The following is a 25,978-nucleotide window of genomic DNA, read 5'->3' on the forward strand; positions in this document are numbered from 1 at the left end:
TCGAATCGAAAATAAAGGTAGTAACGTTACAAATACGTGCAAACAAATAAAAACAAAATGACTCAACTATTCAAATTGGAATCAGAAACGAACACACACACATGAGAAGCAAATTATCACAACGGCCGCTGTCGGAAAGAATTCGAATTCATTTCACAAAAATTTTACAGTATTTATGTACAACAAAAAGATTAAAGTCGCAGTCCGCGGCTTGCTTATTGCCCACTAGGCCAGCCTACCTTTGACCCCCCTAATAGAGGCAACTAGTCTGGATAGTACAACGACCGGATGTCCGGCCAAAACAGCGTGTCGATTTACATTTTGATAAATAATTAATATGCAGCCAATTCCAGTCGATTTATGATGTTACTTTGTAACTAATTACCGCATAGTTTGATAAGGGCACGCAGTTACAGGAGATAGTCAAAGCACAGCCGAATCATGGCTGCCTAAAAAGTATGGCGCTCTTCCAAAAACAATTAAGCTATTAAAAGAGTGAACGAACACACGACGCGACAAAGTATATCGTTCTAACGGAAACAAACGGTGATATTTATGACTTTGCGAATTAGGCAGCACGCTAATTTAAACTTGTAACAACAAATACACAGTGCAACTTGTATCATAAAAAATCTTGAAATCATGACGTGTACAATGTGGATTTCGCTACATATAATAGCTTGATCACTCACACGGTGTAATCAAAATAAATATTGACTTATTGCGATAATATCAGAAATACTTAAATCCAAAAACTATGTTTTAAACACTCGATGTCTGCTAATTAAATATTACAGTAGCTTATCAATACATTCAACAGGGCTCGGTGCCAACAGGACGGAACTCACCACTTGTGCTTTGCTGCTACTGGAATTGTCCACCATCACTCTCTTTTCCTAGATAAACCACCGTGCGTGTTTTGCTCAGCGCACCGAGGACGTGTGCATCCACCCGAACGTTTAATATCCCCTTTGATTAAACGATAATAAACCTCTCGATGTTTGCGGTGGGGGAAAATACAGTCGACGTTGGGGCCAGCCAAAGGGGAAACGCCTGACCTCACCTCCCGAACTGCTCGCTTAGGGACTCCCACAGTCCCCTCGACTTTTCCTCCTCCAGCCGGAGCCAAACCCCCCGCACGTTAACGCACATTTAAATCCCGCCCCACTGGCTCGTGCAACAAGTTACTACGTTCTTACGTTTCCTTTGCAAGCAGCTATGTAAAATATTTATAGCACAAAAACCGATAGGAGTTAACATACACTTACATGGCTGTTTCATGCATCTAATATTAGTGTTGTTTTGTTATTTTATTTTAGAGTCGAAATTCCGATCTCTAAATTAGCCCTATACAAAGGTGTAGAAAAACATTAAATAACAACTATTAACCATCCGATAAAAATGCATTTGTTTTCAAAGTCCTTCACTCTTTAAGAATACTGTTGTTTTTAGTGTAATTTGACTGATATTTGATTTACGTTGTTCGCATTCCTGTTACGCCCTCTGTTGGTTATACAGCTCTATGACGCTCGCTATTACAGCGAGTGTCATGGAGAAAAACAAAACTGTTTACTATTCACTTTAAGTTTGAGTAGGCGCGGGAATTCTCTTTCCGGTGTTTTTGCCGCTTGCAGTGTGTAAAATACACTCATTTACGCTACTTGATACAAAATGTAACGATATAAACATAACTGAATAGTAAACACTAGTTTGAAGCTCAATTTTTTCTATTTTCAACAGCACTTTGTTTTACCTCAGGCTCTAATGAACCAAAACACATTCACAGGAAACAGTTTGCTTTCATTGATGTCCAAAATACAAAACAGTTCAGTGGGTTCTCAAAATATTAGTAAATAATTTACCTCAGTGTTGAAAAAAACAAGGTAGAAAAACTCTACACTTTTGAAATTGATTATAACCATTTAAATAAACAAACACCTAGAGTTAGCATTTAAAACTACAAATATGAAGCAAAGTCCAAGACATCAGAAAGAAGCACAAGGCTGAGTAAAGATATATCTCCCTTTATTAGGTCATCAATATTTTACAAGCAAAAGAACATAATAAAGGCCAATTAAATAGAACACAAACACCATGACATGAGGCAAAGACTTCAAGTACAGTGGTCTCTCAGTCCAGACAAGAGCAGCAGTCTCCTGAAAGACTCTGTGGGCGAAAAGGAAAGATACATTGGACTTATTAAATTAGGTACAGAAACACATGTTTAAGATGTTTTTTTTTTTCTGTCATGCTAATACTCACCACAATCACAGACATCTATGCTTTGTCAATGCCGAGTTCTTCAGGTGTAGCGATACCAAGCTCATTGAGCGTGGGCCGCAACTCTTGGATAACGTAAGGGTAGATATCTTTGTGTGGGCCAGCTTTGTCCTGCAAAAAAAATTGAGTAAAATATAAATAACATGTACATAAACATGAACAATTACATGCTTTACTTTTTAGAAAATAAATAAAAACTATTAACTTTCCCAAAAATCATGTTAGCTACATTAAGCAAACAGTATCATTGTGTTGTTTTCTGCAGTTGGCCAGAGAGTTTTACTGACCTTGACTGCCTCAAGAATTCGGATGGCACTGGCCAGATCGTCTAACCTCCGACAGGCTCTGAGTGCTGCATCCAGGATCTTTGGTTCAGGTACCAAGTCATAACCGATCAAAGTGTTCATTCCTGAAGACAGACAAAAGAGAAAAAACATATTTACATCAGAGCCACTAGAGAGTGTTATTCTGCTAGATTTTTCTAGCTTGCTGCAACCGCAAACATGCTTTGTTTCAAAGATTTTTATAGACTAACCACAAAACAGACAGTCATAAATTATGGATGCAATTATACTAACAGATCAAACTAAACCAGCTTTACGGGTTAGTGCACATTAAAAACACACAATAAGTCTAACCTATAACAACAGATTCCGAATGCTTTGTCTGTTTGTCTAATGGTGTATTACAGCAACTGAAACATACTTGATGTTGCTTAAGGTGTATTAATAATAAATAATGATAATAAATAATAAATAATCAAAATGGACATTATTTTAAAATTTGTACATTATACAAACTGTGAGGAAAAACTAAAGCTAAAAAAGTATAATAAACAAATAATAAACTAATATTACTGATAAAAATGTAAAAGTTAATACATTCATTATGAGAGATAATGTAAAAAATTCTGTATAAAAAAAGTTCAGTTTAATTTACGTTTAATATACGTTACCTGATAATAATATTTAAATATATTTAATATATAAAAATTACTATAGCTTGTCTTTGAATTTAAAAAGTTACTTTATAAAATACTGCAATCTTAAAGGGATTGTTCACCCAAAAATGAAAATTCTATCAACATTTGCTCTCCCTTCACTTGATCCAATCTTTTATGAGCTTCTTTGAATATTATTGGCCATTGACTTCAGACTTCCGTAGTAAGAAAAAAATACTATGGATGTCTGTCACTAAATGTGTCCATCCTTATACAAAATATCTACTTTTGTGTTCAACAAAATTAAACTCATAAATGTGTTGAAACTTTCCCCTGAACCCTCCCTTTAAGAAGCAAGCCTGTGCATTTTAAATTAAACTTATGGCCATTTCAATCCATGTCTGAAAGTAAAATCTCGCTTTACAAGCTTTGAAATCAAAACACTACCATCACCACCCACCTTTCCTCAACTCCCAAGCATCGATGTCTGGCTTGCTGAAGTAAGTGACCCAGCGGGCATCAAACTCCTCATCCGTCTCCTGTTTGCCATGGGAATAAGAGCGAGCAGCTACTGAAGCTGTGAAAGAGAAAGATCAGATAAGCTTCAAGCATGATTGATTAACTATGTGAGTTTAAATGCGTTAGAAATTGACATCCAGGCAATAAAAACCTGCTTTCACTACCAAAGTACTTCCGGGAAGTGTTGAAGGCATAAAAAGGGTCATGAATCTAATTTAATGATTTACTTTGGCTGCATTTACACAAGTGCATTTTCATTAATAAAATGGCATTTTAATATCATCAAGACTGGCGTTTTTTCTTTGTATTCCATTCACAGTATACAGCATCAAACGCATGATCATTCACTTATTTAGCTTACACATATTGTGCCTTCATCTATACTTAGTTTATCAGTTGCGTAATGGTAATACGAGAGGGGCTTGATGAATCAATACGAAAAAGTCCAGAAGACCAGTCAAAAAGCTATTTTGGAATACCCGTGCCTCAATTTTCAGAAGTTTGCATTTCAGTCAGTTTATTCTGAAACAGAACACCAGCATTTACACATTTTATGTCTTCAGCATTTTAAAAATGCTGTTTTCTTATGTCAAAGATGCTGGAGCAGAGTAGACACCAGGCGTAACGTTAACAAAACCTATTCTTTTTAAATAAAAATGCATTAGTTTAAACAGCACAGGATGTACTCCCAGTGCAATTGTAGAATGACCTGCAGTGATGTTATTTCAAACAAGATCAGGGCAAATCACTGTTTCTTTCGAGAGCTCAAAACTTCACTTTGGCTTATTCCCTTCTTTATCAGGGGTCGAGCTTGAAACTTGGTTAAGACAGTTTTCCCCGAAAGTTTGTTAAAACATTTTAACCATCAATGGCCATTGACATGAATATTGGGTTGCCATGAATAAAAAAAGTTGAATGTGGCTCTGAGGCTCCGCCTTTTTAAATTTGCAGTTACTTCTTCACTAAAGTCAGTCTATGTCCACGAATATATCATAAATTGAGTGTTTTCATTTGTTTAAAAAATAAATCTATATAAAAAAATAATAATAAAAATAAAAACAAAATAAAAAATGAAAACAGTCTTCGATGCACCGTCAGGAGCATGCTGGGCTACCAGGTTGTGATATAACTTTAATAATAAAGTTACGTTAGCCAATCAAAAGCCTGCAAAAGGAGATAGGTGAGCCTAATTTGACATCAAACATTAGAAAAAACGGAATGCACAGATGCCATGAGTCAAAATCTCCGGTTTGGTCGGCGCCAGTGGTGTAGTGGTTAGTGCGTCGACACTTGCACTCCGGTGCTAATGGCGACCCGAGTTCGATTTCCGCCTCGTGGTCCTATGCTGATCCTTCCCCTCTCTCTGCTCCCCACACTTTTCTGTCAATACTCTCCACTGTCCTATCAATTAAAGATTGATGAGTAAAGATATATCTCCCCAAAAAAATCTTCGGTTTGACTGCCCACATGGTTCCATATAGAGTTTCTGAAAATCTTCATCCTGGTAGCAGTTTTCAAAAGATTTCTGTTTCAGTCACCTGATAACGTTTTTGATGTTCATAGACAAAGCCTTAGACTTAAATCACAAATAAAAGCAAACTTTTAAGTCGAAACACCAACAGCTTTTACGTCACACCAACAGGTTTTATCCAATCAATAAGGTTAAACCTACTTAGCATCAATTGGAGCTTGTATTTGCCACTTGTATCTGTGCTTATTGTGTCATGAATGTCTAAAAAAATTATGTGTTGTATTATGGTGTTTGTCCACATGTGTATAGGGCTAAATAATGTAAAGCTGATAAATAAATTTGACATGACTTGGCTGAAGTGCTAAATTGCACATTTTCCTAAGAAAAAGAATGCAGAATTCCAGTTCTGCCAATCGTAATCGCCACAAACCAACAGCTCAAAGGTGTTTAGGATCCAAAATTAATTCTCCCAAAAAAAAAAGTTTATTTTGGTGAGTGGTTTCGAACTGGCAACACGAACGTGGTTTTCTTTGAGTTTTATTTGAAATTATTATTTTAGTTTGTACTTTTTATACAAGCATATTGGCACATTAGGTCTAAAAATGTGTACTAGCAAAACAAACATTGTAATTTTTTTATTTCGTGTGGTCTTTAAGAAAAATCCACATCACAAATTTACACATAATACAAAATATTCAGTGTCATCAGTGTCAGGATGTTTGCTAACTGCATATTTCTGTTAGGGTAATTAAAATATTATTGAAAATGAATTAACTGTTGGGGTCTTAATAATGCAGTGAGGTTTTTGCATACAAGCCTTGTCCCAGTTGGAATTTGTCCAGTGCTCTTGTATGACCTATGTTTGAGTGATACATCATGGACTGATGTGGTGGCGTGCTTCAAGCTAACCCATAACTGTCTGCTAAGGAAGGTCAGACGACGCGTATACCAAAAATATACATAATACATAAAACTATGAGGTTAAATGTTGATGATGTGTACTATTTTTCAGTGATACAAGCCTATATATTATAATCTATTATCTTTGTGTGTGTTCGCATAGAGGTCAATGTGCTATAATAGAAAAATATTTGCTCTGCAATTACGCAATGCGAGTTTGATGCGGATTCTTCATATTCATTTGAAATCGTGTTCCGCACGTAGTCGCTGATAGTATGATCACACCGCTTACAGATTTAAAATTACATAACAAAAAGCAAATTTGCTATGCTAAAGGTGTTGAATAATATTTCAGTGTACCAATCAGACCTGCTGCTTCAATAAAAGCCCAAAATAAAATATAGATCTGGGATGCTTTCGGTTTGAGTGTCGCGTTTCCTCTGCGCGCTGGGCCGAAGCCTCGGTCATTACAAGGACACTGTCAGAAACCATCTATAAGGAATAGAAATTATCAGTACAAACACAGTTAGAAAATGTAAATGTCACACAGTAGAAGATAACACAGTGCAAGGTAGCCACTAAGAGGTATAAGCTTTCAATTAAATACACCGGTGCCGCTTTGGTTAGCCGATGTGCTAAGCTACGTTCAAGGTGTTTCCGTAAACCCTGCCTCTCTTTGACTTCTTAAAATATTATGCGGCTTCATATTTATTGCGCAAAATGTTATTTACCTGTATACTGTGGCCGTGACCTTGCTAAACTCCGAGCACCGGAGAATGACAGTCGAAGGGCGGCTCGGAACATAGTGCGGCTCACCGGGCTCAAGCGCAGCTCGGATTAAAGAACGAGAGAGACTCGGGCTGAGGCTAGTTCAGATAGCCAAGATGCTAACACTACACGCGACTGGCGTGTGACTGCGCATGCGCACAGCTTGGGCAATAAAGCCGTGTATGGACTCTTGGCTGTTCGTGGTTGATAAAGTAAGGCGATTTAATAAGAGGATTATGAAAGGGTATGAAGGACAAAATATACATTTTTGAGCTGTTTACAAACCACCGAGCGTCTCTTTGAGCTGTGGTCAGTATGAACACGGTAACACATATACACATTAAAAGCATAATAACACAAATATAAAAGCAAACAACAAAACGCCAAGCTGCTATATTCTGCGTTTATTGTTACCATATCTGTTCAAACAAAGAAGCAATTGTTCAAAGTCTTTAATTGTTGCTCAAAATCGTCACATTTACATCTGTCATCACTAAAAAAATCGTTAACAGCCTATTTTTAAGTCAAAGTCGTAGTGGTTTGAAACTGTAGCACTGATATTATTGTTAATGCTAGATAAAAATTAACTAAGTCTATCATTCATTGCAATGTCAAAGGTAAAATATGTTATAAAGTAATGTTATATTGTTATTAATAATGTTAAAACAATAATGTAAGCCTACTGCAACAAGAATTGGTTCCAGTAGTTTAGACCAGCAGGGGTCAGTGTAACATTTCATAAGTTTTAACCTAAGTTAATTTTTTTAATCGATGGTTCACAGGTTTTTCAGATTCCAGACTCAAATCTAATATTTTCCCGCCAAAAAGCTTATATTTGAAATGACCCAATTTATATTTTAAAACATTGCCCGTTTTTCTGCTAATTAAATATGTTTTTTTAAATTACTGATATAATGCTGCATTGCTGAATGCTTGTATTTATTTATGCATACATATGTTTGCAAATGGGGTTGCAGGGTGGCGCAGTGGGTAACACAATCGCTTCACAGCAAGAAGGTTGTTGGTTCAAGCCTCGGCTGGGTCAGTTGACATTTCTGTGTGGAGTTTGCATGTTCTCCCTGTGTTTGCGTTGTTTTCCTCTGGGTGCTCCGGTTTCCCCCACAAGTCCAAAGACATGTGCTATGGGTGAATTGGGTATGCTAAATTGTCTATAGTGTATGTGTGTAAATGAGTGTGTATGGATGTTTCCCAGTTATGGGTTGCAGCTGGAAGGGCATCCGCTGCGTAAAACATATGCTGGATAAGTTGGCAGTTCATTCCGCTCTGGCGACTCCTAGATTAATAAAGGGACTAAGCCAAAAAGAAAATGAATGAATGAATGAACTCCTAGATATATATGGCAAAACCAGTCCCAAAGCCATGTTTATGACAAAACTTGAAAATGTGAAAAAATTGAGCAGGAAATGTAAAAGTAGAAGAGGCCAACAATTGATTTGTTTTATATCATGAACATCATTTACCAATAATAAAATAGTATAATTTAAAGGGCACCTATTTTACCCAGTGGCGTAGAGCAAAATGCAGGGGGTGGGGGCGTGGGGTTGGACCTCATGAGGCCTCCTAATCACACAGAGCCCCCCTGCAGGCTCGACCGCTACACCACTGACTTTACTCGTTTTCAAGATTTTAAATAATTTGCTTTGTAGCTGTTTTTGTTGCCTGTGCCTTTAATGCTAGTTCTCCCTGCCCACCATTCCCACGTGCCTGTAAGAGTGTGCCTCAATCTCTGTCTGCGTCAGATAATGAGCACAGTGACAGACATGAAGGAAGCAGATCTCACATTACGTTTGTGAAAAATACAACAGTAGGAACTTTGCCAATGTTTATTGGATGTATTTATTGTGGAGTTAATTCAAGCCTTTCTGCCACGATGAGTCACACACAACGTCGCTACAAAGTTCACGTGACAGGATACATGTTAATATCCAGTGCTCTAAGAATATCATTTATGTTACTGTACAAAAATAAACATGTTTTAAAGTGCCCAAACCGGGATTGAAGCATCTTTTATAATTGTACTGACATGTGGCTGTGGTGATAAAGACGATAAAATAGCTGTAATTCATTACAAACATGCACTGTTTTAAAAACGTTTTAAATGTTCTGTCTTGTTGATATGATTATATGCGTCAATAAAGAGACATGTTAATACCCGTCTGTCAGTCAAATCGGTGAGAAGGGAAATTGCAGTCTTATGTCACATTGCGGTGGACCTCAAAATGGGCGGGATTTGGATCCTATTTATTGTCAGGAAATAAAAAAAAAGACTTATTGTCTATTTATGACCCCAATACGACTGTGGACACACTATATTTACACACAGCTCGGTCCAAACAGCTTACAAAAGATGATTTTCATCATAGGTGCCCTTTATTACAATAAGTTAAAACTAGTTGAATTACATCATGCATTTTCATCCTTCAAATGACACATTCACATTTATTACATCCTTCATTTATCAAAAACATCTAATTAAATACACCAAAAATATACTTTAATACAAACTCCTTCTTATATCCTAGCATCTCTTCCACAGAGCTGGAGTTTAATCCTGTCCCAAAGCAGCTCGTTTAAGACCAGGATGATCACAAGGACTCAGTGGTCTTTTTTCTGCCTTTCCGGACCCCTGCCCTCCATCCAACCCTCTGTGTTGCTCTGAGAGAGTGTTTGTTTCGGCGGGCGGCTGATATCCGGGCTCCTGCGGGTCCAGCGGCTCCTTGGACAGCAGAATACAAATGGAAGGTAAAGTTCTGTGGATGGTCATCTGACTCTCCTGACTCTCCCAAACCTCCGTCACTGTCCTGTACTGGAGCTTTGACACCTGGTGTAAACCTGGCACTTTCCTTTTCATTATCTCTGCGCAGGTGATGGTTTTGGTCACTGCTCGTCCCGTTCCACTGAACAGAACCTGCATCTGTCCGTCGCTTTCAATTCGAGACATGGCGAAGCCTAAGAGGTTTCGTATTTTGCTTCCTTCCTTTACACGCATTTCCAGCACATCTGACGCCAGGCCTGGGATGGGATTTTGGATTGGTTCTCCAGTGGAGCGGATTTTCCTGAATCCCCCTAGGCCGGGTGTTTTAGAAGGTCCTGTTGGGTTTGTGGGATTGAGTTGGACTGACTGTGTGTTATTATGAAGCTCTGTGTTCGGCATTAACATGTTTATAGGTTATATTAGATGTTCTTGAGGCTGAAAAATGTCATTTATGTATTTATCTAGCAAGATCCCATTGAGATTTACAAAAATCTCCTCTTCCAGGGAGTTCTGGTCAAGATGATTTCGCAGAGAGTTTCATGTAGCCTAATTTAAAAAAAGTAACACACACAAAACACAAAACAAAATTATATATTACCATAAAACATCAGTCGTACTGCAACCTCTAAATTAAAACATCAACCTCATTCATTATACTCTTCAAAATGCCTTCTTTGAGTATTCAGTGAAGGAAGTGCCTCTATACTGAAAGTTTAATCTGAAAACCATGGAGAATACACTCAAAAACGATGTTTGCGGTTTGTTTGAACTACTTATTTACAATTAGCTGAATCAAAACAAGTCTTGAGTTTTTTTAGGGGGGAAAACTTCATTGTTTTATGCTCAATCCACTATTTGTAAAAATTAATAATCTAACTCAGGGATGTCAAACTCAATTCCTGGAGGGTCACAGCTCTGCACAGTTTAGTTCCAGCCCTGCTTCAACACACATACCTGTAGGCTTCAAACAAGACTGAAAGACTTAATTAGTTTGATCAGCTGTGTTTAATTAGGGTTGGAGCTGAACTGTGCAGGGCTGCGACCCTCTAGGAATTGAGTTTGACATCCCTGATCTAACTTAATTCCTTCATGTTGTCCCAACACAAATTGATTGTGTGGAACCTAACATTTCTTACAGTGTATAAATATAAGAAAGCTAATTTTCCATGTTCTGAATGCACCATAGGCACTATTAATATATCTTTAAAGAGGTTTTTAGATGTTGTTGAGATGTTGTTAAACGAATAGTTGACTACTTAAAAAAGCGAGTGAACCTGTTGCCTTAAGATGATTAAGTCAACAAAATAAATTAACTTAACAGTTACAAGTTACATGCATTTCCTGGCTTTTTAAAAAAGTAATAATAGCTTTTTACAGTGTTCCTTCAAAATGTTTTTTGTTCCTTCAAAAGTGTAATTTCAAGAAGTTTTTAAAGGTTTTTTTTATGCTGAAAATGATTTTTATTTTCTCCAAGAAGTAGAGGAAGATGTTTTTTAAGGCAAAAAAAATATAATTTCCTTCAATACATTTAGATGTTTTTTTTTATTGTGGCTGAAAGTTGTAATATTTCCCTCAAAAAGTTTTTTATGTTTTTTTGGGAGCTAAAATTATTTGATATTTTCGTCAATAAGTTTTTGTCACGTTTTTTTGGAGAAAAAAAAAAGTTTATATTTCTTTCAGGATATTGTCAAATGGTCATTGAGTCTGAAAAATTGTAAATATTTCCTTCAAGAAGTTTTTAGATATTTTTAGACTGAAATTTTTACTATTTTCCTCAAGAAGAGGAAATTGTTTTTTATATTTTTTAGGCTGAAAAAATGTAATATTTCACTGTAAAAATCGATTATTTGACTACTTTGAAAAAGTGAGTGAACCTTTTGCCTTTAAAGCAATTATTTGACTTTTTAAAAAGAAAATAAGTAAAACCCATTGCTTTTTACAATGTTCCTTCAGTACATTTTTAGATGTTCTTTGAAACTAAAAAAATTGTCATTTCATTCAAGATGTTTTTAGAGATTTTGTTTAGGTTGAATTTTTTTTTATTTTCCTTTAAAAAGTTTTTTTTATGTTTTTTGAGAGCAAAAATTATTTTATATTTTCTCCAATTAGTTTATATAACATGTTTTTTAGAGACTAAAAATGTATATATTTCCTTCAAGATATTTTTAAATGTTCATTAAGTCTGAAATTATTTTTAAATATTTAATTCAAGAGGTTTTTAGATATTTTTTTTAGACTGAAAATGTTGATATTTTCTTCAAGAAACTTTTCAATTAGTTGTAGGCTGAAAAATTTTATATTTCACTGTAAAAAAGCATTTAGTTGACTACTTAAAAAAAGTGAGTGAACCTGTCACATTTGACTTCACTCAAAGAAATCACTCGAGTAAACCCACTGCCTAAAAATTATTAAGTCAACAAATTAAGTCAACATTCCAGTTCTAAGTTACAATGGGTTTCCTTGATTTTAAAAAGTAAACTTTTTACAGAGATCCTTCAATACATTTTAGATGTTGTTTGAGACCAAAAAATGTAAGTTTTTACATTATTTTTGGGGGACTAAAAGATGTAATTTTCCATTAAAAAATTGTAAAAATTGAGAAACATTTTTACATATCCTTAAATAAGTTTTAATTTTCTGACGTTCATATTTCCTTCAAGGCATGTTTTGAAGTTAAATTATAATACTTCTTTCAAATTATTTTTAATGTTCTGTGACTGAAAGTATTTTGGTTTTTATTAAGAGCCATACATTGAGAGTCATGAGAGAATACAAATAATCTTAAATTCCAAACGACCTGTCAACACTGAAAAACATATTTCCTTCAGGAAGTTGTAATTCATGTGTTTTATTTTAGCATCAAAAATGCAGAAATGTCAGGGAAAGCAAATCATGTTAAACGCTAAATGTTCTGTTTTTCATAAAACTGCTAAGGCTGAAAAGGTCATCTTTCCTTCAGAAGTTACGATATTGTTTTTTTTTTTCAGCACTAAAAAATGTGAGGGAAAGCAAATAATCTTGAATTCTAAACGTTCTGTTATTCCCAAAGCTCGAAATTGAATGACACGTGTGCCATTTGCTTTCTATTCTCTGGCCGTTGATGTGAAGAAATAGAAAAAAAATCTGTTCTGTAAATCGAGCAAATTCATCAAAGCTGAAAGTGCTGAGTATCAGCAATTTCTCAGTCGCTACCTTTGAAGCATATTTCAGTCTTCACAAGAAGGGAGCTGTAACCAAACATGGCAAAAAGATGGTGAATTCAGACACAGAACCTCTTCTTAAATTTATAAAGCTCATTTTGTGTATAATGTAATAATTTTACAAACTTTAAGGTTTTTACGATGTAGTTTAACTAGCACTGGGTAGCCAGAATGTATATAAATGTATTAATTATAATATAATAAATAACTCTATTAATGTAATTATATATACTATCAATACTGTAAACCCAGAGTGCACACACAATTATATGTGAGAAATGTAATTAAAATTACCAAAATTACAAAGAAGTACTAGTGATAATATAATCCCCAAAGTAATTAAATACAAAAATAAATAATAGAAACAAAAAAATAGAACAAAATTCTGAAATAATATCAAATATAACAAGCATGATTAAATACATTTTAAACTGATTAAGGGGATTTAAATGTATTTATAATGTGTACAATACAAATAAAATGAAAATATCAAATAATAGTGACAATATTAACCCTAAAGTATTAAAATGACATGCAAATATATAGAGCAAAGTTATAAAGTAATTAAAATTAAATTTCTTAAATTGATTAAGGAGATTTAAATGTATTTATAGGTCAAATAAAATGAATCTAAAAAAACAAATGAATAAAATATGAAATAATACTAATAACATTGAAGAATAATAGACCCAGATTAAATGAACGTTGAACTGATTTACCTTTCTGCATGTAGAATCCTCATAGACTTCCACTTTAAGGTGAAGTTTTGCATCTAGAACTGCGTTTCCCGCTTGATGTCTGGTCATAATCTGAAAAAGGTTTCACATATTTACTCTTAAATGGAGACTGGCACACTCCCGAATGAGCTGAAGAGCCAATCTGAGAGCTTGTGTGAGGGACACGGAGAGGGGAGGGAGAAGGAGAGCCAAAGCAGCTCTTAAAGAAACAGCCTGGCAAGAGCTTAGAAGAGAATTTCACATTTCATCCTGCAAACGCTTGTCCTGAAGTTCCCCTTTAAAATTCCCGGGGTTAATGAAGTTCTGTCAATCAGCGCGTGTCTGTGGCTAATTAACATGCGTGACCGATTAAAGCTGAGAGTTTAAAAACACATCCTTCCATGCATGACGACACAATTCAGCCTGTAAACAATTATCTACACGAAAACAGCCGACATATGATTAGATTGTGCTTTTGTGAAGTAGTCACTCAAAAATGTGTAATTGTTCCTCATCTGTAAATCTTACCAACATTTTTAAATGGATCGATCACTCAAAAATGAAATTTAATCACTATTTAATCCCCCTCAGGTACTGTAGTTCCAAACCTCTATAAGTTTCATTTTTACCCTGGTGAGTTTGAAGAAACAGTAGGAATAGCAAATACAATGTTAGTCAATGGTAACTGGTTTCCAACACTTTTCAAAATAACATTTTTTGTGTTAAAAACAGGTTTGTGACAAGTTGTGTGTGTAAATGATGACAGAGTTTTCCAAACCCATTGGAGATACAGTCTCATGCAAAAGTTTGAGATAATTTTCATAATTGCAAGCCATAACCTGCTGGCCTTTCAAATGGGCAATTTTATTTGGATATATTTTATACCCTACACTCTCAGAAATAAAGGTACACGAGCTGTCACTGGGGTGGTACCCCTTCAAAAGGTATACATTTGTACTTGAAGGGTCCATATTGGTACCTCAAAAGTATATATTAACTACAAATTTTATAAGGAACACTTTTGTACTTTTTAGGTACTAAAATGTACCCTTGAAGTATTAATATGGACCTTTTAGGTACAAATTTGTACCTCTTGAAAAGGTACCACCCCAGTGACAGCTTGCGTACCTTTATTTCTGAGAGTGTAGGGACAAAGCAACATTTCACTTCTGACATAACATTTATTTAGTCAACAGATGCAATGCAATTTAAGTCATAACAATTTAAGTGGGCACCCCAACAGAATAATGACATCAATCTTTTGTACGGCCACCTTTTTGCTGAAATAACAGCCTGTAGATGCTTCTTATAGTCAAGGATACGTTCCTGAATTCTTACTGATGGCATTTTGGACCAAAAATTTCTCCAGTTCAGTCAGGTTTGATGGGTGCCGAGTGTGAACAGCCCTTTTCAAATCAATCCATACATTTTCGATGATGTTTAAGTCTGGGGACTGGGATGGCCATTTTAGAACCTTGTATGGTGTCTGAGCATGAAATCCTTGGTAGATCTGAAACTGTGCTTAGGGTCATTTTCCTGCTGAAACATCCAACCCTAGAGTAACTTCAGTCTCTTGACTGATTCCTGAACATTGTTCTTAAGAATCTGCTGGGTGGAATCCATGCAACCTTCAACTTTGACAAGGTTTCCAGTACCTGTGCTTGCCACACATCCGCACAGCATGATGGACCCTCCACCATATTTTACAGTATTAGCAGGTTGTTCTCCTGGAATGCTGTGTTCTTTTTCCGGCATGCAAAGCACCTATCATTGTGGCATCTGTCCACAATATATTTTTCCCAAAATGATTCAGGCTTGTCCTCATGAGAGTTGCATACCTCAAACAACTCTTCTTGTTGGCAGAATGCAGAAAAGGCTTTTCTGCATCACCTTCCATTGAGCTGTTCTTTGTGAAGAGTGTGCTGAACTGTGTACAATGTACAAGACATTATCAGCAGCAAGATGTTTCTGGAGCTCTTTGGAGGTAGTCTGTTCTTTGTGTGTGACCATTCTAACCATTATTTGCCTTTGCCTTTCAGATATTTTTCTTGGTCTAGCACATCTTTCATACACAAGAACTGTTCCTGTGGCCTTCCGTTTTCTTACTATATTTCTGACTGTGGAGATGTAGACTTTTAAACCTTTGTGACCCCTTTCGCATTCTTCTCCTAATTCATGTTGGTAAATTATGATAGTTTTTAGGTCATTAGGAAGTTCGTTTGAGGTTGACATGTTGCTGCTTTTTGGTTCACAATAAGGAGCACAAGTAAATATCTTTTTTTCATGATTGGTTACACCTGTGTTTGAATTGTTAAGGTTCACTGAGTCACTCAAATCAATTTTGTGTTGTAATCAATCAACATTAAGTGACTACAAGTTTTGAAAGCCACACACAAGACACCATAGCCTATTTCTCAGTTTTAATTTAATTTCACACATTTCTATACTGTTACACTATAGATTTCTCTCTGATAAACATGACTTTATCCAGTTTTCTCTAGAAGCCGAATGGCATTTCACTCTGATCTTCTCTTATAAAGGGCTACATTTTTGAGAACTGAGAAATATATCTTGGGGTATGTGTGCTTGCAGTTATTGTTTTCACAAATCCCCTAGAGGCCGCCTTGTACTTCTTTGATGATCTCAAATACAGCACACTTTCTTATACGTGCCATTTCTTAGAAATCCACATTAATACACAGAAATACACATTTCCATGAGAGAAGCCACTCTGCCTTGAGGTGCGTACTATATGAATTTGATATTGACTGATCCACCCACCCCCTTTCCTAAACCCAACCAATAGTGTTCTCAAAAGCAAACTAGAAAAAAAGCCATTGTGGCCACATGCTTTTACCACAATTTCACTGCTTTTTTGTTTTTTTGTTTTACCTGGTTTCTGGAATCGTCCTTCACTGGCCTCGAATTCTGGTTCTCTCCACTTTCCATTCCGAGTCTGATGCCTTTTTTGGTGAGCTACCGAGCAAATCAGTCATGCTGGAAAAGCCAGCAGTCATATGTTCCCATGAACACATATTTTTTGGTTCTCAAAACTATTGCTCTGGGCATATATTCCCAAAGACCCTGTGTTGGAATTTTCAGTTTTGAATGAACTATCTGGTAACACTTTATAATAACTAAACACTATGAATTGTTTATTAAGCATTAGCAAATAGTGAATTCATTATTTGTTAAACCTTAACTCTACATTACCAAACATTAGTAAGCAGTTTATAACTGCAGTTACAAAGGCTCTATTCTTGACTAATAAGCACATTTATAATGTGCTTAATAATTGTATTTTCATAATTTGTGAGTGATTCATTTTTCATTACTAAATTAAGTATTGCATTATTTACAAACCAGTATTTGAGAGTAGTCAGTGGTGTTTAAGAGCATTTAGAATAAGTAAGTTAATGATTAATAAACTATTGAAACCAATGTTTGTATATCTTATCATTCAGACATATAGTAATGGTTACTATGTATGTTAATAAATGCTTTATTAATACAACTTCATGCAGTTTTGTGACCTAATTTAAACTGAGGACTATTTATGCTTCGTAAAACTGCAATGGTCTGAGTGGGGAACGAACCCGGGTCTACGGTGTGGTTAGCAGAAGTTGTAACTACTTGAGCTAAGTCAGCTACTGGTGGCCCAAGAGCAGAGGAGGAACAAAGTTAGTCTACAATGTATGAATTCCAAAAACTAATACAGTCTTTACTGAAGAGAATTTGACAAAAAGGAGAGACTTCTCTACAGCCAGGGTTGAAAAAGTACAACAAAAATAGGAAAACCAAGCTTCACAAAATACATATAAAATAAAGAACAATCAAATAAGAACAAGAGGGGGGGGGGGGGGGGGGGGGTTGTGACAGTCACCAGAATCACGCTAAGTGGGTGGGGGGGGGGGGGTGTCCCTATGTTGTAAGGGGGCGGGCGTTACGTTGCAAAACCGCCCAAATTTTCACTAGCCGCCTATGTCCTTTTTTACCCGCAAAAATAAATTCAAAGCGGGAAACTGCCCAATATGGCAACATTGAACAAGAGTCACTATCGCCATCTAATGTTGAGGAGTAAAGGGCAATATCGCTGCGCCTCCTTTGTAACGACATTGTGTGTGACTCATGGTTGCAACTCACAAAAAATGCATCAAATACTTATTGGTAAAGTTCTTACTGTAATATTTCTCACAAACGCGACGTGAGATCTGCTTCCTGAGGCAGCCGAGGGTGGCGATTGAGGCATGTTGCTGACAGGCACGTGGGAACGGTGGGCGGAGAGGACTAGTCTTAAAGGCCCAGTACAAAAAACCAGCAACCAAGTTTTACCAGCTGTAATACAGACACTTCAGACAACTATAACAAATACTCTGATGGTTGTTTTGAGCTGAAACTTTACAGACACATTCTGGGTACTCAAAAGACTATGAAAAAACAATCATTAGGCACATTATACATGTGCTTTTAAATAAAGAATAGAGCATTTATAGCTGTATTTAAAAACTGCTTACTAACGTTTATAAATGTAGAGTTAATGCTCAACAAATTGTAAAGTCACTATTTGCTAAGCAGTGCCTCAGTCCGGACCTAAATAAATATAGCACATCTCAAAGTGCCACTTGTGTTTTACTTTGTGTGTAAATACATGTTTTTGACCAACATTTTAAGCTAATTTTATGCACTATAGGGTCCACATCGGGGATGTATCAAAAGATATGCAACTGAGCGAAGGCTATGCCGTTGCATTTGGAGCAGAAGTATAAATTGGCCTTAAGCTTTTGGACGCAGCCAACACTAAAACATCAACACAGGCTCATTCTGAAAACATAGCCCTACAGACGTTTCTAAAGACCGCGAATTACGTAGCCAGTGGTAAGTATGGCTGCATTTCATTTTTATTTTAAATGAACGCTACATGGCATTGTGACGTCTTTCCTTTTCGTACTTACCAGCTGACTGCTTATGGTCAGCTGGTAATGGACGACATTCCGTATGGACGACATTCCGGCTGCAACCAGTTTGTCTCGTTAGCACGCCATGTACGTCAGTGGACTTGAGATGCAGAGAGGAGTTGACCACAACGACAGGGTTCGAGTCCGGTGAAGAGCGGTTCCAAAAAGCAGGTAAGACAAAAACAGAATCCAAAAAATAAAACAAACAAGTAAATAGTAGGGTGAGAATGTGGTAAAATCTGAAATGTGTTGAAAAAAATCAGACGAGGGCTTTTATTTTTTTGGATTGCTTTTGAAACGTGTGGGTTGGGTTTAGGGAAGTGGGTGGGCGGGCCAATCGATAAAATTGGTTGGGTTTAGAGAAGGGGGAGGGTGGGTCAGTCGATCCCTCGCTCAGTCAGTCAAAAAGTCAGTCGACAGTGGCCTCTGGTGGGTTTACGCGAGAACAGCATGCGCGAATGGCACTCGTGAGGGAAATTTGAGATCTCGAAAAGCGTACACAGCGGCCTCTCATGGATTCGCAAAAACAAAAACTGCAGAAAAACTCTGTTGGATGACGGAGGGGTGATTTGGATCCGGCGTGTTCCGGCACAAATTAAACCCTGGTTTCACACAATTCTCTTATGTTGTCCCAACACAAATTTATTAATTTAATAATACTTTTTACAAATTTAGGTGAATTGAACATAGAACAATTAAGTTGTCTCCCAAAAACTTTGAATAGTGTTGTTTCAACTAATTTTATATAAGTAGTTAGAAAAAACAGCGAAAGTCTTTTTTTTGAGTGAACAATAAAAGATCTGCCAAGATGGGGAATCAGCTGATTGCAGCTGTACATTGATAACCAGAGCTGTGTGATTTTACCAATTAGTTCGATTATTAAATTTACTTTGAGAAACAATGACTTGTGCATCCAAAAAATGTAAATATACACTTCATCTAGAGCAGGGGTGCCAACACACTTACCTGTAGGTTCCAAACAAGCCTAGAGTTTCTCTTTAATTAGAGTTGGAACTAAACTGTGCAGAGTTGCGGCCATCCAGGAAGTTTGACAGCTGTGCTTTAGATTAATTTAGAAAATGTAAATGACTTTTATTTTCTTCAGTAGAAAATTTTAAGATTTTTAGCTGAATTTCTTGAAATTATTCTGAATTCATTGGTAATTTGTATAATGCAAGTTAATGGTCTCCTGTTTTTGAGGTTAAAATATAAAATTACAAATAAGTCCAAATCAATCCCGATGGCTCCTGATGTTACTGAGGTGTTATGACGCTAAATGATCAGTCTGTGCAAGAAATTAAACATTATTTTATTTAAATTTTGTTAGACTAGAGTTATCATGTGTAAGGGGATGACAGAGTGAGCATGCACTTTGTGATTTTCCTGTGATTTTCCAAGATGTGGCAACTGCTATAAATGACACTCGCAGTCATGACTCTATTCTGATAAATGAACTCGCGTCCCAATAACTAATTGAACAGGCAATGGATTAAAGCTAATACTATTGTAAATAATGCTCAATTTCCTACACAGAACAATCGTTTCGCTTCACAAGCCATCACTATGTCGCCAGGAGCCATAGCTATTGATTTGGATGTGTGTATGTGTTTATTTTTAACTTTAAAAAGGTAACTATTGACTGCTATTGTATGAATCACCAAGGACCAGAGATTTAGCTAAATATATTTTTTTACAGTTCAACTGCTGAATAAAAGTCACTTACATTTTGCGTGAAATAACTATGAATTTTCATATTGGGGTGAAATATCCCTTTAAATTTATTCACATATAAACCATTCAGCTTGGACTATGTATACTATAAGTACAAATGTGACTGACTACTACAAATTTTGTAAAATACTGGTACAGTAGTTCATCACTAGTACTTAATTTTTAGATACCAACAATATTGTTTCAATTATATCAGTAAATGTTTATATAGTAACAGTCACAACTGCTTTTTTACTCATATCATGTTAGTTCAATGACAATTCTATGTGTAAAATTTCAAGTAAAGTATTTATTTAAAGGGTGGTCCAGAGTGTATTTTTAAGGCTTGGTTGTGTTTATGGGGTGCAAAGCAATGTGTGCTCATGCGTCATTTGTTAAAAAAAAAACAAATCAGGCTATTTTTTTTCATATATCTTACTTTAATTATATACTGCTACTCAGCTAACATGAGAATGGATGTCATATTTCCTTGTTCCTTCAAACGCCTGCCCTAAAGATGCTCTGATTAGTCAGCTAACATTAAGTGCTGTGATTTGCAGATCGGCTTCACGTCACCAGGAAGCGCCACACCTCTACTAGCACGCGGTTTGTCATTGTGTAAATACTGTCAGTCAGTCAAAATATTGTGAAACGCCTTGGTTTGTTAAAGATCACTTGGAAAACATTATTTTAAATTAATGGGAGGGCAAAAAAATTTACTTCAGCTGTATCTGTTAAAGTTTACAGGTGTAAAAATGTGCCTTGATGTACTTTAATGTTAGAAATGTGTTCACTACAATACAAAGTTACTTGTCAAATAAATTAAGGAAGATTATTTTGAGTCAAATTTTTTTTAAATTAGCTTGTTTATGAAGACTGCAGTGATGCATGAAAAAAAGGACTTTGAATAATTGTTTACGTAGTTTGTGATGTATGTTAAAGTGTGCCCCCTAAAAGTACAATTGGCCCCTGCCCGGCCCCCCCAGTTTCTCTGGTCTATAACTGCCACTGGTTCTTTGGAAGCCCAAATACAGAAACAGAACAAGCTCTGTGGAAATAGCAGCAGTAGGGTGGCATTTTAGCGGTCTTTGCTATAACACCTTTGGCCACATCCCTTTGCTGCGTGGGGTGTATGCACATAACCTGAAGGGTTTATGATCTCATTAACCCAGATGTATTTTTTGTAGTCCCCAAACTTCGTTCGCTGTAGGTTTTGCTAAGCTAACCCTGTTAAAGCCATTGTGACATTGCGTTGGACTTTAAAGTATATATCGAAGATGTTGTTTATGTTCACACAGCTACATTACACATCAACTAAATTTTAAAATATGATGTTGTAGTGGACCACCCCTTTAATAGATGAGTGAAAAGTACTACTAATATCAAATAAATAATAATTAGCAACTAATAAATAAATATCAGTATGTAATAAAGGAAAACTATTTATTAGTATGTACAAGCGTACTATATCACTATATCTTGTAACTAATAAGTAACAGTATCTAAAAACATGTTGGGCATCACAGAGTTCTTGCTCGCCTCACAGCAAGAAGGCCGCTGGTTCGAGCTCCAGCTGTGTCAGTTGGCATTTCTGTGTGGAGTTTGCATGTTCTCCCCGTGTTCGCGTGGGTTTCCTCCTGGTGCTCCAGTTTCCCCCACAGTCCAAGACATTGGGTATTGGAATTGGGTAAGCTAAATTATCTGTAGTGTGTATGTCCTGGTTCACCAGGTTGAGGGTTGAGCATTGGGCTAACAACCCACCTCGTAAAAAAAAAAAACATGGTGCAGCTAAATATCAACTTCGATATAAACGGCCCTGGGAGTAAGAGTAAGTATCTAAAAATATAAATACTAATATATTAGGTAACTAATAGTATATAAAATGTATCACAGTTGAAGAAGTTTAAGTATTTTTAAAATGTACTACCTTTTAAAGAGGAAGCCCTAGCTAACTTATAAGTATATGAAAAGGTATCAGATTGTAAAAAAACAAGAACCAGTAGCATGAAAATAGATACTAGTATGTGTTATACACTGAAAAAAAAATCTTTTTTTTCTGCCAGCTGGGGTGCCAAAAAAAAAGGAAAATAACGGCCGTTAAATTAAAGAAATTTTCCGTAAAAATAACGGATGTTAAATTTCCGGATTTCCATTAAATTTCTGTAATTTAACGGGCGTTATTTTATGGTACATTTTTGTAATTCAATGGCTTTTATTTTACTTTTTTTTCTGGCATCCCAGCTTTCGGCAAAAAAACGTAAAATAACAGATTTTTTTTACAGTGTGCATTAAACCTTTAACTCCCACTCGAAGATTAATTTTTTATTTTTTTTAGTTTTAACAATTTTTTGGTTAAATTTAGTTCATAAATTGTGTTTTGATGGTAGGATAACTTATGGACAAAAGACCAACCAGGCGATTGCAATGCCCGTTAAAGGGTTAAATGTTTAAATGCTTTACCATAAAACCTGTTATATAAATATCAACCATCCGAAATCCTAAACTGCTGAAATCCACACTTTGGCAGGTGTTAACGCAAAGCCCTGATGATTAAAAAAAATGCTGCATGCTAAATTGGTAGTGAAAATATAAATGTAGGTCAGGAAATTGCCATTTATCAAGTGTAAATTCACAATGAACAATGTTGTCCAAAGGTGGCTGTTTCGTCGGTTCTATTTCTGCATGTTCTCCCACTGAGGCTGCTGAATGCTTTCGAAGTGCTGGAGCCCCGAGGCTGTGATTTCAATCTGAGAAGAGGGCCACACGGTTCTGCTTGACAAAATACACAGTCTGTATCCTGAAGGGGAGCATCCAACATTCTCAAGACCGGGGTGACAGAAGGCAAGGCAAGCTTTCTGTTCAATGAGACGAGGAACGGAAGGAGTAAGAAGCACAATTATACACTGTAAAATGTACTGTAAAATACTTTTTGTGGAAGCTTCATTATGACTTGAAGTTTATCGAGGCATATTTGCTTTTCCTGCAAAAAAGCAAAACAACAACTGACCACCAGTAACATACAACACTAAATTAATAGAGTAAAACATTGACATAATCAATGTTCGGCTTAGTCGACTTAGTCCCTTTATTCATCATGGGTCGCCACAGTGGAACGAACCACCAACTTATCCAGCATATGTTTTACACAGTGGATGCCCTTCCAGTTGCAACCCAGAACATACAAACTCCACACAGAAATGCCAACTGACCCAGCCGGGACTTAAACCAGCAACCTTCCTGCTGTGAGGCGACAGTGCTAACCACTGAGCCCCAGTGCAATCTAATATACTGAAATGTACTACACAAACAACTTTTATTGCAACACATTAAGTCATTTAAAACAATAATAAGAAATATTTTCAGCACCTGAAATTTGGATTACAAATGTGATTGTTCTTACAGGCATATTTTTCACCAGAATTAAAAGGCAGTCCGTAAAAATATATAGTTTTAGAAACAAAAACGAAATTAATGAATAATGTTTAATGGTCACCTCTGTATTTATATGTCATATTTATTTAAATGTCATTTTTGTCACGTCATACATCAATATGTAAGTGACAAAGTACATCCAGGTGGTTGTTACTGTGAAATAAGGGTTATCGGCAGCTCTGTAAGTTTATTAATACCTTAATTAAATATAAAACTGACAGAAACAATAAGGCTGAATAGAGCATAAACTAACCTACTTATCATTCAGTCACAAGATGGAGCCAAACAGTCAAAAACAGAGGTGTGACAGACAAACATATACTGTAAATATAAAATTATTCAAATAACTCAGATGAGCCTGTATTATTAGTTTCAGCAGTTGTTATCTGGGAATAACCAACATGATATCACAGCAATTCATAACTTTGATTTAGTGGCTAATTCATAAGAATTCATACGATCATTCAGTCATTCATTCATTTACAACTGCTTTTCCAGGGCCAGGTCGAGGGGGCAGCAGTCTTAGAAGAGAACCCCAGAATTCCCTCTCCCCAGACACTTCCTCCAGCTCCTCTGGGGGAATCCCGAGGCATTCCCAGGCCAGCAGAGAGACATAGTCCCTCCAGCTTGTCTTCCCCTAGGCCTCCTCTTGGTGGGACATGCCTGGAACACCTCCCTAGAAAGGTGACCAGGAGGCATCTGAAACAGATGCCACCCTGCAAAGGAAACTCATGACCCAAAGCTCATGACAATAGGTGAGAGTAAGTTTGTAGATTGAGCGGTAAATCGTGAGCTTTGTCTTTCAGCTCAGCTTCTACTTTACCTGGGGGTGAGGTGTCTGAATAACACAGCTAACTATACTATGCACTGGGTCGGGGGTGTTATAGACTGTACCAAAAAGCTGGGGACTAAGAGGGGGAGGGTGAAATTGCGGGAGATTTGCAGGAGAAATAACAAAACAGGAGGGTGGCGGGAGATGAGTCTGAAATATGTGAGACTTCTGGGAAAAACGGGAGTGTTGGCAGGTATGGTGGGTTTCCTCCGGGTGCTCCGGTTTCCCTACAGTCCAAAGACATGCTCTATAGGTGAATTGAATAAACTAAAATGGCCGTAGTGTATGTGTGTGACTGTGTTTGGATTTTTCCCAGTACAGGGTTGCAGCTGGAGGGCCATTCACTGTGTAAGCTGGATAAGTTGGTGATTCATTCCGCTGTGGCGACCTCTGATAAATAAAGGGACTAAGCCGAAGGAAAATTAATAAATGAATTTTCGCATGACTGAACATTTTCGAGCCACTAAATTGACAAAACATAGTTACATTTCCTTGTGAGATCAAGCTGGAATAACATGCCTTTGAATGTTGTAACTAACTAATCAGGATTAAGTATTCCAGACCGCCGTGTAATAAGTACTGATATTTTACTGATTTATAAGTCATTATTCATTTCTTCACAAGCCCTCATCAACTCTGAATCTTCAGGGTTCCAGGGTCCAACTACTTACCTTAAAAACCATACTGCTAAAGGTGCTGGAGGATTCTACCAATTACCTCAAATTGGTAGACCAAATGGTCAGGTGCTCGGGATGCATCTTTGACTGTGTTCTGTACTGTCCATGCCTGACGTCCCTGCTTTTTGCTTTACTAGTAGAGGAAGTCAGTGAGAACATTTTTGCACTCAACAGCTCAGTGGTCACCTCTAGTACCTCGTGGACTGGACTGAGGAAAGGTACTAGGTCGGCCAAAAAGGGCAACCCAACATGCAAGTACCATGTGAGTCATCCAAGTGACCAGACTTCCCCTTGGAAGATAACATTAACAGATCGCTCATTCTCAAATAGTTTTGTGCTATATTTGGATTTCAGAAAACTTTTCATTTTCAACTCCAAACATCGTTGGATTTCAGAAAATTTTGTTCATTTTCAGCTCCAAAATATATGGCCTTTGGGTTTGCTTAGGCATTCCTGTTATGAATGGTGGATCATGTTGAATGAAGCACAAAACTGTACTGTGCATTTACACAGTGATCATTAATGTTATACCATGCACTAGACTTCTGACTGGATGTCTTTTTCTGTCAAGTCTCAGGTATCAGATTTTAAAATATGTTGTGGGATAGGTTAATATAAAGGACTATTGTTTGTGAAAGTTAGCAATTTTTTTTATAAACATTTCTTTGAAAAGCTTGGCCTTAAAACATGAACAGCTCTCATTTTTGAGTCTCCCTGCTCTCTTTGGGAGCCATGTTGCTGCTGTAGTAGGTGTGTTTAGAGAAAATTCCCATGCCTCTTCATTTATAATGTGGTTCGATCA

General features: G+C 36.6%; 3 protein-coding genes across 3 annotated transcripts in view; all 3 read right to left on the bottom strand.

Moving 5' to 3' along the window:
* arid3b (AT rich interactive domain 3B (BRIGHT-like)) overlaps positions 1 to 1,125 on the bottom strand; it is a 72,773-nt gene extending 71,648 nt beyond the window's left edge. Inside the window, exon 1 of the mRNA XM_056452045.1 lies at positions 849 to 1,125. Coding sequence (XP_056308020.1) covers positions 849 to 884 — 36 coding nt within the window. The 5' untranslated portion in view covers positions 885 to 1,125. The remainder of the gene's footprint in view (positions 1 to 848) is intronic.
* Positions 1,126 to 2,008: 883 nt separating this feature from the next.
* LOC130219499 (cytochrome c oxidase subunit 5A, mitochondrial) lies at positions 2,009 to 6,990 on the bottom strand. The gene is made up of 5 exons (XM_056451919.1): positions 6,842 to 6,990; positions 3,681 to 3,797; positions 2,568 to 2,689; positions 2,263 to 2,391; positions 2,009 to 2,166 (listed from the first exon to the last, which is right to left on the bottom strand). Exons 1-4 carry the CDS (start codon positions 6,912 to 6,914, stop codon positions 2,278 to 2,280), a joined length of 426 nt encoding a protein of 141 aa, XP_056307894.1. The 5' UTR covers positions 6,915 to 6,990; the 3' UTR covers positions 2,009 to 2,166; positions 2,263 to 2,277.
* A 2,329-nt stretch (positions 6,991 to 9,319) lies between these two features.
* Positions 9,320 to 10,059, bottom strand: rpp25a (ribonuclease P and MRP subunit p25, a). The gene has a single exon (XM_056451920.1). The coding sequence runs from the start codon at positions 10,057 to 10,059 to the stop codon at positions 9,445 to 9,447; it is 615 nt and encodes a 204-aa protein (XP_056307895.1). The 3' UTR covers positions 9,320 to 9,444.
* Between the last annotated feature and the right edge of the window lie 15,919 nt (positions 10,060 to 25,978).

Source organism: Danio aesculapii, chromosome 25 (genome assembly GCF_903798145.1).
Source record: "Danio aesculapii chromosome 25, fDanAes4.1, whole genome shotgun sequence".
Taxonomy (NCBI): domain Eukaryota; kingdom Metazoa; phylum Chordata; class Actinopteri; order Cypriniformes; family Danionidae; genus Danio; species Danio aesculapii.

Coding starts and splice junctions, on each gene's coding strand:
- LOC130219499 (XM_056451919.1), bottom strand. CDS start 6,914: ATGTTCCGAGCCGCCCTTCGACTGTCATTCTCCGGTGCTCGGAGTTTA. Junction 3,798..6,841: donor GTCACGGCCACAGTATACAG/GTAAATAACATT, acceptor TCTCTTTCACAG/CTTCAGTAGCTGCTCGCTCT. Junction 2,690..3,680: donor TGCTTGGGAGTTGAGGAAAG/GTGGGTGGTGAT, acceptor GTCTGTCTTCAG/GAATGAACACTTTGATCGGT.
- rpp25a (XM_056451920.1), bottom strand. CDS start 10,059: ATGTTAATGCCGAACACAGAGCTTCATAATAACACACAGTCAGTCCAA.